The following is a 16,264-nucleotide window of genomic DNA, read 5'->3' as shown; positions in this document are numbered from 1 at the left end:
TGTATTAATTGTGGTCATCCATAACAGCAGTGTTGACATAGCTTATCACCTGCAAATGTGCCAATGTGTGTGTGTTTATTTTTCACATCCACATTTCTGTATAAAGCAATAGACACATGACTGTCTTTTGCAATCATAACAACCTGGAGCTGAACAAGCTCAGTGGAACAGTGGAGATAATAGTGGACTTCAGGAGAAACTCCCCCGACTCACCATCATCAGTGTTTCCTGGACTCGACCATCTCTCAGTGCCTGAAGTGGGACAATCACATTCTCAAAATCCAAATAGGATTGACTATTGCACACGTGTCACCTGATCCACAAATGCACATTACTTGTTGCATGCACATATTCTGACCTACATTAACACAAAATCGAAGTTTTGTATTAGCTTTTATGTCTCTATTTGTACAAAATGCTGCACATTCATGCATTCCTGGATTTTGCACACAGAAGTTACTGCATTAGTTTAAATGTTGTGACGCACATTTGTGAATTTGTCAAATAAATGGGTAGTTGTGCAATGTGCACACATTAATAATTAGCACCAGGCCTATTAATTTGTAGTTGTTTGTGTGTGGGTTGTGAAATGCTTAAAAACCGCGAAAAGAAAGTCTCAAAATCCAAATGAATCAAATGAGATTGACTCAGAAAAGACGTCAATGAATGCACGAGTGTCACCTGATCCAAAAACGCACATCTTCGTTGTTGCATGCGCAAATTATGATACACTAATACAAAAGAAAACATTTGTATTCACAAAAATGTCTCTATTTGTACAAATTGCTACACATTCATTCAATTTTGAATTTTGCACACGCAAGCTGAAAGGCATTTGGTTGTAGATTGTAAAACATGCAACCTTTATCAGGTTCATGGATTATGTTAATCATTTTGATACTATATTCATCCCATAGCTAAACAGTACGACTGCTCTGTGTAGGAGGAGAGAGTTGTCAGGAAAGTCTCAAAAAAACACACACACACACAAATCCAAGGCGATTCACACGTGAATGACGATTTGCACATTCACATTCAAGGATAGACTCGTACATTTTAAACATTCAAATGTTTTTGTGCACAGTTGTACATCTACGAACTGTGTTTTGTATTTGTGAAGTGTATTTTATGAATTTTATTTAGCGCATGTGAATTGCTTTTTGTGAATATATATATATTTCACGCACGTGAATTTTTTGTGTGTACGTGAATTAGGTTTCATGCATGTGAAATCGTCTAAGCATGTGTGAATCATGTTTTTTTGCGTGAATTATATTTGAGATCAGCTTCCATAACAAGGTTGTGGTTTAAAAATAAGTATTCTGACATAAACACTCTGTCAGCTACACTATTTACTTCTGAATATTAGATTTTATTCACAGCCATCATTTGTAGTAGCCTATTCACAAACTGTTTGCTCAAGCGTAGCGTTTTTTCGGAGTTCACTGTGTAGCCTGCTCCCTGAATCGTCGAGTTCACTGTGTAGCCTGCTCCCTGAATCGTCGAGTTCACTGTGTAGCCTGCTCCCTGAATCGTCGAGTTCACTGTGTAGCCTGCTCCCTGAATTGTCGCACTTATTCATTTGTGGAGGTTAACTGAATCTGTAAGTCACCTACGCTGTTTATTTCTGAATATTATATTTTATTCTAGTGCGCTTAACGTTATCGCTATCGCTACTGTGTAATAGTAGCCTGTGCTATTCACCAACTAAACATATCCTATTCAATGTTCAGTCTCTTTCACGGCCATCATTTGTAGTAGCCTATTCACAAACTGTTTGCTCGAGCATAGCGTTTTCTCGGAGTTCACTGTGTAGCCTGCTCCCTCAATCATAGCAATTTCCATATTTATGTCATTATGTCAGTATCAGTATTTTCTTTCTACCATGCACAAATAAAAATGTCACTGAACTTTTGCTGTGTAATTGTAGCAATGAGCACTTAAACACACCGTACCAACAATTACTAAAAACAGATTTTGCACAAGCACTTTGCACTAGTTACATGAATTTGAAGAAAGTCAGGTAAGTAAACCATCTTCATATTACCAGATTTTTTACAGTGATTAAAAATTAGGTTAAACAACCAGCTTGATCAACTGTTAATCTTGAAAATAATAGAAAATCTATCGGTTTAATTCATCTCAAATGAGACAACCAGCATAAAGCTGTGCAATAATGCAGCCTATAGCAATGGTCTTTAAGAATAGAAAATCCCTTTGAAAGGCTGAAAGGTCTGTAACCAAAGTATATCAATGAAGAAGAAAAAAAATCACCAGCATACAATGTTTCCATTCAGTTTTTATCAGATCTTTATTTTCTCACAGGTGTGGACCTTGTGGCACAGTTCAAGCAAGAGTAGGGAATTTGCCGCAATTGGGAAGTGTATAAGATCAGAAAATCCTGCTCAGGAAAAGGGAACCTTATTGGTTTACTGGAGTGTCCCATACAAAATTCTCACCGAATGCACCTTGATCATTGATATTAAAGGTGCCAGCATACATACATACATACATCTGTTTGACGCAAAAAGAAAAGAAACATGGAGCAGATTGAAGAAACGATTCATCCCTGTCCAATCCACCATGTCCATCCCACCTCAGAAAAATCAAGCAAGGTACTATGATCTGTTCAAATGCTTTCAACTAAAACATTTACTTACATATTGTTCAATGGAGGTATTTTAAATCAAAGGCGGTTAGAGATCATTGGGCTAATCAATTATGGATGACTCCATATTGCTGTCAATACTTCATGTACCATTTTGCTCCAAACATCTCAAAAGCTTGGTTGGTGGCAAAGTCCCTGAAACTAGACTAAGGAGGCTTTTGCAACAAAAGTTAATGTGTAGCTTTACAAAACCACCTGGAATAAAATTAACTGCCATGAAATGGAATGTTCATGGAGCTGCATGGACTCGCATGTCAGGTTAGGCAGCACTGCAACAGAGACTTTGGAGTGAGCGTCAATGCACAAAGACTGGCATTTGCTCGCTCTTGAGCTACAACTTCTCCAAACTTGCATGATAGGGATGCCTCAACTTGGAATTCCACCTAAACTTCCTCTCTGTTGTGCCATAATGCTCTCACAGTTATCAAGTAAACGTGCAATTTAAGCATTATTTTACAGTCCTGAAAAACAATCAGATTTGTAAGGGGGAAAAATTAAAAGAACATTAGTAGGAATACAGCATAGAAAAAGACAGATAAGATAGATTAGACATGATGCTGAACACTTGACAGCTCCTCCACACACACGCGCGCACACACACACACACACGAAGTTCTTCAGGACAGAGTCTATCAACTGACACCCTCTGTCTTTCTAAAATTCACTATCAGCGTTTGGAGAGCTCATTTGATAACCAGTCCAGTCCTTCATAGAGTCCGGTGCCTTGTGTAGCGCAGGTCGCTTGAACGTACCACTGTGGAAAACAGACAACGGACAATAAAAATGCAGTCACTGCTTAAACAAGTGGATGTTTGGAGTCAATCAAGTAAGAGTGCGTACCGTTCTGCTGCGTAGACTCTGCAGCCCAAGTTTGTCTGTGAGTTCACTAACAGCCATGGCGTTGGGCAGATCCTGTTTGTTTGCAAAAACCAGCAGCACAGCATCCCTCAGTTCATCTTCCTGCAACTGTATAAATGAAGAAAGTGAGCATGATGAGGCTGATCTAACAATGTCAATAAATCAACACATTTATACATTACAGGGCTCAACAATAAGAATGGAGTCACGGGCCACCTGGCAAATTAGCAAATACTGCACATTAAAAACCTAGGAATTTTGTAATAATAATAAAAAAGAAAAAAAAACTTAGGTAAAAAATAAATACTTTTCCTGATATTTAAAATAAAATATGAAAGTCAATATGAAATATTAAATTATTTATTACGCACATTTTCTTTTAAATTCATGTGCCCTCGTAATCATTAATCAAAATAACTTCCCCTGCCTCTAACAGCTACATCTCTTTTATGACGACGTGTTTCCTGGCACGACAACCGGTCACTCACATGAGATCACAGCAATAGCAAACTACAGTCATTCAGCGGTCCAGTCAATTCACAATGGAAAAAAAAAACAAGTCCCGCTCAAGTGAAAAGCCGTTTCCCTTGGATACATCTCACAACTTAATATTCAACAACAGCTGATGGGCCCCATTGACTTCCATAGTATGGAAGTCAATGGGGTCCATCAAATGTTTGGTTACAAACATCCTTCACAATATCTTCTTTTGTGTTCAACCGAAGAAAGAAAGGTTTGGAACATCTTGAGGGTGAGTAAATTAGGGCTGTTAAACGATTAATCGCATCCAAAATAAAAGTTTGTTTTTACATAATACATGTGTGTGTGTACAGTGTATAATTATTTTCTATATATAAATACGCACACATGCATGTTGTATATATTTAAGAAATATTTGCATGTATATACTGTGTATATATATTTATATTATATATAATTTATATTATATATAAATATTTTATATATAAATAACACATTTTCATATATATATATATATATATATATATATATATATATATATATGCATGTGTGTGTATTTATATATAGAAAATAATTATACTCCGTACACAGACATAAATTATGTAAACACAAACTTTTATTTTGGATGCGATTAATCGCGATTAATCGTTTGACAGCCCTAGAGTAAATGACTATTTAAATTTTTGGGGTAAACTATACCTTTAAGCTTGACAATGACACTATTTTCTTCTAGAGCTGCTCTACTGCCTAAACAAACCTTGTTGCATTATTTTCCTGTAATCACTGTAAAGCTGCTTTGAAACAATCCGTATTGTAATAAGCGCTATATAAAGGTGACTTGATAATAGGGAAGAAAATGCAGTATTATTCCCACAAATTAAATGGCATTGTGTGTGTTAAAGTTCCTAACAAACATAACACATGGACTTTGTCATGACACTTTGGTAAGAAAGCTTCGGCCCAGAACATAAATGCACATGTAAATACAAATACATTGTGTAACGTGATCTCAGTTCAGGTCACTGAAAAAGTGACAGGTTCTTGAGCGTGATCCAAGACTTTAGATATAGAATGACGGTTCACTCCTATTATGAATGGGAGAAACTACAACCTGCAATATCTTCTGAGTAAAAGAGCCAATCGTTGATTGGTAAAGTCACTGCAGCTCCCGTTAGAAGCTCCAGTTCCCATTGAAGCTTGAGACTACTGAGACTAGACTTAAACGCTATTTGATCATAAGCAATAACATTTATGGGACAGTTTATGTCAGATTTTGTTGCAGATTTGAAATGTGTTTAGTTGTGAACATACAGGTGAGATTTCATGATTCCCCCATTCAAATAGATAGGACTTGGGTTGCGTCCGCAATCGCATACTCTCGAGTAGGTACTTATTTTGAATAAGTAATTACTTCACAACCACTAAAAAAAAAAAAAAGTGTTCTATATAGTATGAATGTAATCTGGAAGTATTACATTGATTCGCCATACTGTCATTATCATATGACCTACTAGAGTCAGTTGCATCACTTTAATGCCATTCACAAATCCTCTCCCGTGGGCTCATGGGATTGTAAAGTCTCCATCATACGCACTTCAGAATGAGTACTGTGAATTCTGTCACATACTGTTTTTCACTTATAGTAGGGAAGTATGCGATTTCGGATGCAGCCCTGGTCTCGGATGCTCAAAATAACTGCCCGGAGGCATTGCAAATATGGCCGCCGAGTGAACAGACTTTCCTTGAAAGGGACTTTGGCGTGATGCAGATTTTATGTAACATCTGAAGGTTAAATGTAATGCTTACCATTTTAGAAAGCTCTTCTGCGGATTCTGCAACTCTTTCTCTGTCATTGCTGTCCACAACAAAGATCAGACCCTGAGGACAACATAATTAACAGTTTGGGCTCAACAGCTAAAATAATGATCCTTAAGACGCTTCAAATGAATAACATTCACAAAAGCATCTCAACCACATAGAAAGAGACTTCAGATCAGGATGCTGCTGAAGGGGCACAGTGCCTGTAACTGATTTATTACGTGTTGCTTTGGATAAACATATAAGTGGCACCTTCACAGCAAAATGACCCTATATAAAAATCATACCTGTGTGTTCTGAAAATAGTGTCTCCAGAGAGGACGAATCTTGTCCTGACCGCCGACATCCCACACAGTGAAGCAGATGTTCTTGTATTCAACAGTTTCTACATTAAAACCTGTCCATCAGCAGAAAACAAATACAGTTCAATAACAACTTACTCAAGGTGCATCATAATATCGAAGATATTTGATTGGTTTTGATTAGTGATAGGCAAATACATCAGCCATGGCGATTCAATAGCTGATATTTGGCTATTAAAGAGATTATTGCCAATGACAGCACCTAAATTTTGACCGATTGCTGAAGCTCGCTCAGAAACAGCGAGAGTGACTTTGCAACACAGTCCATAATTTTTGAATAATTTCTGTAAAAGCTTGTGATAATGTGGCAGACAGCAACAGTTACTAAGGCAGGATTGGTCAGTAATGTTTTTAAGGTGGAGCTTAGTGAAGAGTAAATTAACAGCAGTAGCCATTACACCTTTTGGCAGCTCAAAGACCAACTGAAAGCATTGCCAATGAATACAATATTTTATCATAATTGCTTATCATATTTTGTATTTTCGATTATTGCAATGAATTTTGAAAAAAAAAAAAACGCTTAATTTCAGTCATTCATATTAATTGTATATGCTGTAAATAATTATGCATAAATTAGTAATATATAGGCAATTGGACCCATCTAGATATCTGCACCAATAAAAACAATTATAAAAGCTTTTAATAATGTCAGTGTCAGACAACACATTACTTTAAGTGCAAATTCTCAGTGAAAACACTTGGTTAAAACTCACACTGTAGTTGTAAAGGCAATGGCTGTGACATTACAGATATTGATCAACAAAATGAACAGAATCTTGAAAACTGATTCACATGTATAAGATTTAATCATGAGCTGCTTCTGTTTTAAATGAAAAATGTAACATTGTGAAAGAGTGATAGTCATGTCAGTGTAATCTCACCTATAGTGGGGATGGTGGTGACAATTTCTCCCAGCTTTAGCTTGTAAAGTATTGTGGTTTTACCTGCAGCGTCCAAACCCACTGAAATTTATGTTTTAAAAAAAAAACGTTAGCTGTCAATTTCATTACAATGGTATGATTTTATCTATTCATTCAAGCTCTATCTGAAGCTAGCAAGCTAACATTAGCCACTGCCCAAGAAATATGACATTGGTTCTTGAATTTCAATGAGGAAATGACTAAAATCATATTTTATTTAATCTTACACCCACATACTATCTATATAGTCTTAGAATTTAATATTTACCACACAAATACATCAGAAACACAGAAGTGTAATGTACTTGAAACACTCACCCATCAGTATTCTCATCTGTTTCTTGCCGAAAAGTCTCCCGAACAACGATGAGATGGTCAGACCCATGATGATTTAAAAGAAGAGCTTAAACCCTATCAACAAGCGAACCAATATAGAAAATGTAATAACGTATTTTAATGAATATTCTGTCTCTTTGTGCTCAGTGTCTCGCGGTCGCTTGACGCGTTGCCACGTAAGAAAGGAGCCACCGTGGAAGTCTTGGCGTCACTTCCTGCTGCAATCGCATTCTGGGCAGTGATGTCATAATTATGCATAACTTCCTGAAACGCCCACGTGCTTTTTATTCTGTCTGATGATAGCGATAGCATACAAACCATGATACAAACTAGACTTGCATTATTCTCTCTTTTTAAAAAAAATAAAATAAAATCCCCATAATTAGGGGCACAGCGAATTTGAAAGACAACCTGGACAACCTTATTTTTTATATTTTTTTATCTTATTGTTTTGTTTGTTATTTATTAATTAAACCAAAAACCAAGACTAAATGAATAACAACAATCCCCGTATATATATATATATATATATATATATATATATATATATATATATATATATATAAATTATTATTAATATTATAATTATTAAATCAATTGAAAAATAGGCATATTTTCCATTGTCCATTTGTATTGTTATTTCCGTGATTCATTATGGTTAAGTTGGTTTTTGTTTTTTAAACTGATTAATTAAATGTTATATTATCTCCCCATCACCCAGTATTTTTATATTATTTCGAAATTAAGAAATCATTCTAGCCAACTATGCTATGCCATAGCCAAAAACTTTGCAGTTTTTTTTTTTTTTTTTTTTTTTTCATTGAATAACTGATTTTGTTGCACGTGACATTTTGACCAGTAGAGGTCACTGCGTGCTAATTTTAGTGGTGAGGGTCCGAGTAAGATATCAGTACAGAACACAAACACAACAGAAACACAGTTTACAGATTAGTAGTTCAACACACATATTGTTCAAAGTATCAATAGCCTACGCATTATTAATGTTTAGGTCTATATTAGCCATTTGAAAGTGTTTCCAAAGATGTTACTAGTTGTAGGCCTATATATGTAGCCTATTAGGCTGTTTGATAGATATCTAATCATTTAAGGAGCTTGACTTTTATGTTTTATCACCATGATAACACAGACCACACAATACCTACCTGTGGCACACGCTCTGTAATGTAAAACACATGAGGTTTTATCCGCAAAAACATAGGCATGAAAGCAATGAGAGAAGCGCAGCCGCACAGGTGAGACTGTAGATGTCACATGATCAGAGGTTCAACGTCCAGGTGAGACGGCGGGAGTCAGTCAGTCAGAGAGACAGACAGACAGCGGCTGTACTGTACATGTACATGACAGGATACACAGAACAACAACGAGCTGGCATGTAGTTCATGGAATTAATCTCTTTATCATGAAGTCAAGAATTGGATTATCAGATGAAGAAAAGGTAATTAATCACACTTGAAGTCTACGAGAATACAACTTAATATGGAAAAAACAGCCTACTGTATGTAATTATTTGACACTATACAATTTGCTTTAAAATATTTAAACCAAAAACAGACAGTTGGCTACATTGATCTACTATGATGACTGTTAAATTTTCGATTTGATTACGTAGGCTAATTTATTATTCAAAATATATTAGGCTACATATTCTTATTCTTTGTGTTTTGTCGCACAGATTACTGCTTTGTCTTGGATCTACGTCTCGGCCTTGAGTTTAAGGTGAGAAATAAAAAGTTGATTCGACTGACATGTGATTCCAAGGAAATGAGAAATGTTATATAAGCGCTTACGATCTATTGCTTTTAATTAATAATACATCTATAATGCTTTAAAAGGAATTTCTTTTTCAATCAAAGAGAAACCATTACTTGCATCTGGAGTTATGCATTTTTTATAGAGGTAGTAACATTTAATATAGGCTACACATAAACATATTTTTTTAGAAGTAAAATGTATGAATTGCTTTTATAATTTACTGAGACAAACTGAGGCAACGTATGAAACGCACATTTATTATACAGTAAAAATAACTTTTTGTTTAGATTTTACTTTAAAAGTTAGTTTTGCCTTATTGTTATTAATTATGCTAATTGTAGATTTATACTTAATTTTATGTTGTTTATGGCATATGTGTTTACTGTACCTCAATACAGCTTTGTGACCAACCACAGCAACCATTACATTAACAAATAATAATACATTTAACTAACAAAATGTTAGTTAATGTGGTAACATCTTAAGTAATTTATTTTATTATCTAAATACATTAGTTTACATGGACTAACTAATTCTAAGGGTTAAATCAGGTAGAAATATGGAGACGACAGGGACAGAAGTTGCTTTTTTTAATCCCAAAGTAGAATTCTTAACTTGAATGACTTTTTTCTGTTGCAGTCTGATAGGTAGTTGTTCTGTGGTGGTGGTGTCCATTATAAAGAGAAGGCATCTCAATGAACAGGTTAGTCAATATGCGAATGTAAAATTTCATTTTATCTTGTGGGAACAGATAAACTACCAGCTTCTAAACGGGCAGGTTTTAAACTCATAATCTGAATTTTTTTAATTGACAAATGGAATGAAATGATGGATTTGATGGATCTGCATTCCCCGGCTGAATCACAAAAGTCTTGCTGCAAAAGTCTACAGTGAGGGTCAATATTGGCTAAAAGTGCGCCAGTGAAAACTAAGCCCTCTGATTACGTCATTGCATACATCTCTCATGCATAAAACGCTTTAGATAACTCTTTTGCAAAGTTCACCAAAACATTTGTACAAATATTTCTTCAGCAGTCTCCATTTTTCACAACCATTTTTTCTTAGTGAAGAACATTTTCAAAATCTAAAGAACTTTTTTCCACTTTAAAGAACCGTTTGTGGAATGGAAATGTTCCACGGTTGTTAAAGTTTCTTCATGGATCCATCAATACCAATATAGAACCTTTGTGTAAGAGTGTATGTTTCTTTATCATTGTTCTTGTATTACAGGTTAAGCCTCTTCTTCAGCTGGCCCTGGCAGATTTCCTGGCGTCTCTTGTTTTGATGTGCACTGCCATAAGTAATTTGCCTTATGAAATTTGGCCACTCAGTGAAAAGCTCTGCAACAACGGATTGCCTTTGTCTCTGGTGAGAAACTTATACAGAAACATGTAATCATGCGTAGCTGTTAAAATAATTGAAATCGAATAAGTCTGAAAGTATTTGTTTACATCTCCAACCGGGATACGAATACTATGTGCACATTTAATGCAGAAAAATAACAATTTGTAGTGTTTGTGTGTGTGTGCACGACACAGTGCATTTACTGAATAATGTCCTTGTTATGCAACAACTTCCTTGAACAGCTGAGAAATGAACATCTTGGTAACAATGACTATTGGTGTTGAGTTACACAGAAGATGTTCATTCAGTGCTTTGTAGATTTCCAGCATTATTGTGTGTTGCCATAAAGCAATTGAAGAGACTCATCTTTCTCATTTGACATAGAATTGACACAGTGGATGAGTAAAAACGTATAACTTATAACTAATACATACAGGTGGACATATACTGTATGAGGCCACAACAGTAGGAAGGAAACATTTCTTAATACTGCTTAAAATACATTTTATTTTCCCCCCAAAATAATTCGAAGTATTGCAGCACACACCTTTAAATTGAAATATCAAACATAAATTTAGTCAGGTGTGTCCAAAGCTTTCAGTGTGGATCTGTGCAGCAGCTGTGATGACCTTCAGTTGTTTAAGCATTATCTCTGTCTCTTCCCAGGCCTTCTACTGCGTCTCGTTTCTGCTTGTCATTGTTTATGCCTGTGAGTCAGCACTTGCATTTCAAGGATGGAGAGAAAAAGCAGAGCAAGAAGCATTTGAAAACCAGGTGAGCAGGGTTGCTGCTCACACACACACACACTGTCGCTGTCACTGTCACTGTTATGTAGATTAAATCAATGTCACTGGTATTAACATGACGGCTATTAATGTTTGTTGACGCAGCATTTTGGCAGAGTCTGAGACCGGTCAGGGTGTGCCACATTCCTCTCGTATTTTCTTTATATAGTCACGTAAATGATCTCTGTGCACTACATTTCTTAAAAGTACCCAACACTAAAATAATATTTGTTGTTGTAACCTAGGGTAGTTCAGTCATAATAAATAATATTTGAACTCAAATCCTGTTCATTTAGATCAGTGTTTACTGTCGTTAACTAAAACTAAAACCATATTAAAAATGTGTTACTTAAAATAAAATAAATGTTAACTGAAATAAAATATAAAAAAGTTAACTTATTTTATTTCAGCTAGTTGCAAAGGCACAATTCTCGTTTTTGTTTAGTTTAACTTGAAGTACTAAATAACCCAAACTAAATAAACTAAAACTAATAAATACAAATATTAAAACTATATAGACGTATAATAAAAATGGCAAAAACACTCAACAAAAATGATCAGAATAAAACAAAATGAGATACTATTATAGTTTTTATTAATATTTTTTAATTCGTTTTTATTTAAAAATGTTTAATTTTCAAGTTTCAGTCATTTTGTTGTGTTCTTGTCATTTTTAATAGTTTTTTAATATGTCTATTTAGTTTGTATTCATTTTTTATTTTGGTTTTTAGTTATTTTAGTTTAATTTTGCCTTGGTAACATAGCTGAAATAAAATAAGTGTTATGTGAAATTTTTAAGTGATCCACTTTTTTGATTATTTAAGTTTGAACAAAACTGTAGTTATTTATTCATTATATATATATATATATATATATATATATATATATATATATATATATATATATATATATAGCACAACATTTTTTATTGTATTGTGCTAATTTTTTATGTATTCATTGTCACAGTTATCGCGCAGGAGGAGGAGGTTTTGTCTTGTCTATGTAATTGCATGGTGAGTAGTTCCATTTAGTTTTCTTAAATGCATTTAAATATGATGTTAAACTATAAATATGCTTGCAATGTGTATATAATGATCTATATGCTTACTACATGTCATTTCTATAGGCTTGTACCAATAATTGGATACCTCGTCTATATTAATACCTTCAGAGTTATGGAAGCTACTCTCGTGCCAGCAAACAAACCAGCCCGCATGCCTGATATGACACACGTCAGCCGAGGGCCCTCCGCCAGGTTCTGTGGCAGGTGAGGACGAGTATCTCTCTGTGAGCTTGTGTAACGTACGCATATGTGAATCATTTAACTAAACTCATGTCTGTTTCTTCTTGCAGCTGCATTCTCTTCCTGCATCTCACAAATGACTCCTGCACAACAGTGGTAAGAAATGTATAGACGACAAGTTTAAATCGAAATAATCTCTGGAGCTGTTCCATCACGCTGTCTTTTGTCCAACAGGATTCGGCTCATGCCGAGTTCATTCGTGTTTTCACTCTCAGCAGTGTGTTGATCGTCATCATCAGCTGCACAGTGGGTACACAAATCACATCATTTGACATTTTTCGTCAATTACCCTGAAAATGAATAGTGGACTCAATATGTCATACTTTGCTTGAAAAGTGTCTTTAAAATAAATGCCCACTTTGTTTGATATCTAATGCAATGACAAGTGTCCAGATACTTTTGGGGTCACTGTAGGTATTTTACATAAATGATCTCCTGTAATATGTGTCTGTTGTCCTGTAGGTGGTGTACTGTAGGTTACAAAGCTGTTATAGGCATTATGAGAACACAAGCATGTTCACAATGTCACAGAGACATCCAGGTGGGATTTGGTCCTCGGCTCGATACATGATCCTTGTTATCATTTTCTGCTGGGCACCAGGTCAGTACAATAACACACACGTGTTCTCAAATGCTACACATATGCAATAATGTCTATATGTATTTCTCTGAATATGAATGGTTGTATTTGTCATTTTCAACAAAGTTATATTTTGATTCATTTTTTCAGCTCTGGTTCTCATCTGTCTGTCCTTCGCAAAACCTCGGATAAAACATCTCTTCCCCCTCTATGTCATACAGGTAAAACACATTTTCTAAACTAAAACATGTTCTGTTAAATATATATATATATACAGTGAGGAAAATAAGTATTTGAACACCCTGCTATTTTGCAAGTTCTCCCACTTAGAAATCATGGAGGGGTCTGAAATTGTCATCGTAGGTGCATGTCCACTGTGAGAGACATAATCTAAAAAAAAAAATCCAGAAATCGCAATGTATTATTTTTTAACTATTTATTTGTATGATACAGCTACAAATAAGTATTTGAACACCTGAGAAAATCAATGTTAATATTTGGTACAGTAGCCTTTGTTTGCAATTACAGAGGTCAAACGTTTCCTGTAGTTTTTCACCAGGTTTGCACACACTGCAGGAGGGATTTTGGCCCACTCCTCCACACAGATCTTCTCAAGATCAGTCAGGTTTCTGGGCTGTCGCTGAGAAACACGGAGTTTGAGCTCCCTCCAAAGATTCTCTATTGGGTTTAGGTCTGGAGACTGGCTAGGCCACGCCAGAACCTTGATATGCTTCTTACAGAGCCACTCCTTGGTTATCCTGGCTGTGTGCTTCGGGTCATTGTCATGTTGGAAGACCCAGCCTCGACCCATCTTCAATGCTCTAACTGAGGGAAGGAGGTTGTTCCCCAAAATCTCGCAATACATGGCCCCGGTCATCCTCTCCTTAATACAGTGCAGTCGCCCTGTCCCATGTGCAGAAAAACACCCCCAAAGCATGATGCTACCACCCCCATGCTTCACAGTAGGGATGGTGTTCTTGGGATGGTACTCATCATTCTTCTTCCTCCAAACACGTTTAGTGGAATTATGACCAAAAAGTTCTATTTTGGTCTCATCTGACCACATGACTTTCTCCCATGACTCCTCTTGATCATCTAAATGGTCATTGGCAAACTTAAGACGGGCCTTGACATGTGCTGGTTTAAGCAGGGGAACCTTCCGTGCCATGCATGATTTCAAACCATGACGTCTTAGTGTATTACCAACAGTAACCTTGGAAACGGTGGTCCCAGCTCTTTTCAGGTCATTGACCAGCTCCTCCCGTGTAGTTCTGGGCTGATTTCTCACCTTTCTTAGGATCACTGAGACCCCACGAGGTGAGATCTTGCATGGAGCCCCAGTCCGAGGGAGATTGACAGTCATGTTTAGCTTCTTCCATTTTCTAATGATTGCTCCAACAGTGGACCTTTTTTCACCAAGCTGCTTGGCAATTTCCCCGTAGCCCTTTCCAGCCTTGTGGAGGTGTACAATTTTGTCTCTAGTGTCTTTGGACAGCCCTTTGGTCTTGGCCATGTTAGTAGTTGGATTCTTACTGATTGTATGGGGTGGACAGGTGTCTTTATGCAGCTAACAACCTCAAACAGGTGCATCTAATTTAGGATAATAAATGGAGTGGAGGTGGACATTTTAAAGGCAGACTAACAGGTCTTTGAGGGTCAGAATTCTTGCTGATAGACAGGTGTTCAAATACTTATTTGCAGCTGTATCATACAAATAAATAGTTAAAAAATCATATATTGTGAATTCTGGATTTTTTTTTTTTTTTAGATTATGTCTCTCACAGTGGACATGCACCTACGAAGACAATTTCAGACCCCTCCATGATTTCCAAGTGGGAGAACTTAATAGCAGGGTGTTCAAATACTTATTTTCCTCACTGTATATAGTAAAGAGTACCTGAAAGTACTTAAGTAAAAGTACAGATACCTTACAGCAAAAATTTCTCCATTACAATTTGCAAGTCATCAATTTCAAAGTCTTAGAGTCTCTGTTTTTAACAATACTTAAGTATTTTACTGTTACTGAATGGAGGCTCAAAGATGCACAAGTCCTCAACTCTTACATGCCAGTGAAAAACAAGAAACAGTTGATTTGTGAGGAGAACAATCACATTTTTATTCTGTAAAGTCGAAATAACACTGAACACCTCAATATTGCAATCGACACGGTTGAAAACTAGAAACATCGCCACCTTTCGCCCCGGTAGCGACGGCCGGTTTTGTTGTTGTTTGAGAGGTATAAAAATGAATCCTATTCACAGACCTTTTAATCGTGTGGTATATTTTCTCCCATGTGTTGTTATACAGGCGCTGTCAGTGTCACTCCAGGGTTTTCTGAACAGTATTGTGTATGCGTGGAGACGACGCAATTTCAGAGATGCTGTGCTGGGGGAACGTCTGCCTCTCATGGCCAATTCAAACAGAGCTTTCTTTGAACAATCATTAAATGAGCCATCATGAAATCGCAGTATGAAATCATGTAAATATTAGTGTGTATCCACATAGGAGTACAAGTATTTGTTTAAATGTTTTCTATTTATTTTTATACATATATTTGTGATACCTGTTGATAGGTAATTGTACTGCTGTCTGCATAACAGTATAAACCATACTTGAAATGTAAAACAATAGCTGAGCTTGAAAAAAGACTAATTATTAGTTGATTATTTTCAAACCAAACGTACCTTATTTACAAAAGCGATATTATATGGAAAGTGTATTTCTGATATATCAGTAGTTGAACTGCACTTTTATTCAATAAATGTCTGCTTAGCCTTGTGCCGATACTTCTAGTTCTTGACTGAACATTTTTTCTAGTTTATCCATTACCTAACAATGACAAAGCAATTGTCACGGTTGTAAAAAAAATTCTGTCTCATAAAGTGTGATCCCATAAAGTTTTTCAGTACGGAACAGTCAAAGGGTCATGATTATGTCACATGTTGAGTTCACAGCATGCACTTTTCTATGTGTGCAACCTGAAACCACCGACAATCCAAAACTAAAAGAATAATCAATGAAATCAAAATTCCAGTTA

General features: G+C 35.9%; 2 protein-coding genes across 2 annotated transcripts; one reads left to right on the top strand and one right to left on the bottom strand.

Annotated features, from left to right (window-relative positions):
- Positions 1-2,281: 2,281 nt before the first annotated feature.
- Positions 2,282-7,664, bottom strand: arf5 (ADP-ribosylation factor 5). Its single transcript, XM_079874174.1, has 6 exons — positions 7,425-7,664; positions 7,068-7,148; positions 6,112-6,221; positions 5,813-5,884; positions 3,509-3,634; positions 2,282-3,422 (listed from the first exon to the last, which is right to left on the bottom strand). The coding sequence occupies exons 1-6, from the start codon at positions 7,489-7,491 to the stop codon at positions 3,336-3,338; spliced, it is 543 nt and encodes a 180-aa protein (XP_079730300.1). The 5' UTR covers positions 7,492-7,664; the 3' UTR covers positions 2,282-3,335.
- A 1,061-nt stretch (positions 7,665-8,725) lies between these two features.
- On the top strand, positions 8,726-16,264 carry LOC307159907 (transmembrane protein 116). Its single transcript, XM_079873606.1, has 12 exons — positions 8,726-8,898; positions 9,136-9,179; positions 9,855-9,918; positions 10,446-10,583; positions 11,226-11,333; positions 12,311-12,357; positions 12,471-12,611; positions 12,698-12,743; positions 12,822-12,893; positions 13,110-13,248; positions 13,378-13,448; positions 15,535-16,264. The coding sequence occupies exons 1-12, from the start codon at positions 8,863-8,865 to the stop codon at positions 15,685-15,687; spliced, it is 1,059 nt and encodes a 352-aa protein (XP_079729732.1). The 5' UTR covers positions 8,726-8,862; the 3' UTR covers positions 15,688-16,264.

The sequence above is a fragment of the Squalius cephalus genome (genome assembly GCF_949319135.1).
Source record: "Squalius cephalus genome assembly, chromosome: 6".
Taxonomy (NCBI): Eukaryota; Metazoa; Chordata; class Actinopteri; order Cypriniformes; family Leuciscidae; genus Squalius; species Squalius cephalus.
This window is presented reverse-complemented; position numbering and strand designations above follow the sequence as displayed.

What these genes read in the sequence shown, in the direction of transcription:
- LOC307159907 (XM_079873606.1), top strand. Translation starts at nt 8,863, where the DNA reads ATGAAGTCAAGAATTGGATTATCAGATGAAGAAAAG. An exon ending in ACGGATTGCCTTTGTCTCTG is followed by an intron (nt 10,584 to 11,225) that starts GTGAGAAACTTA and finishes GTCTCTTCCCAG; the next exon opens with GCCTTCTACTGCGTCTCGTT. An exon ending in CATTTTCTGCTGGGCACCAG is followed by an intron (nt 13,249 to 13,377) that starts GTCAGTACAATA and finishes TCATTTTTTCAG; the next exon opens with CTCTGGTTCTCATCTGTCTG.
- arf5 (XM_079874174.1), bottom strand. Translation starts at nt 7,491, where the DNA reads ATGGGTCTGACCATCTCATCGTTGTTCGGGAGACTTTTCGGCAAGAAA. An exon ending in ACAGATGAGAATACTGATGG is followed by an intron (nt 7,149 to 7,424) that starts GTGAGTGTTTCA and finishes CATAAATTTCAG; the next exon opens with TGGGTTTGGACGCTGCAGGT. An exon ending in CACCACCATCCCCACTATAG is followed by an intron (nt 6,222 to 7,067) that starts GTGAGATTACAC and finishes GCTGATGGACAG; the next exon opens with GTTTTAATGTAGAAACTGTT.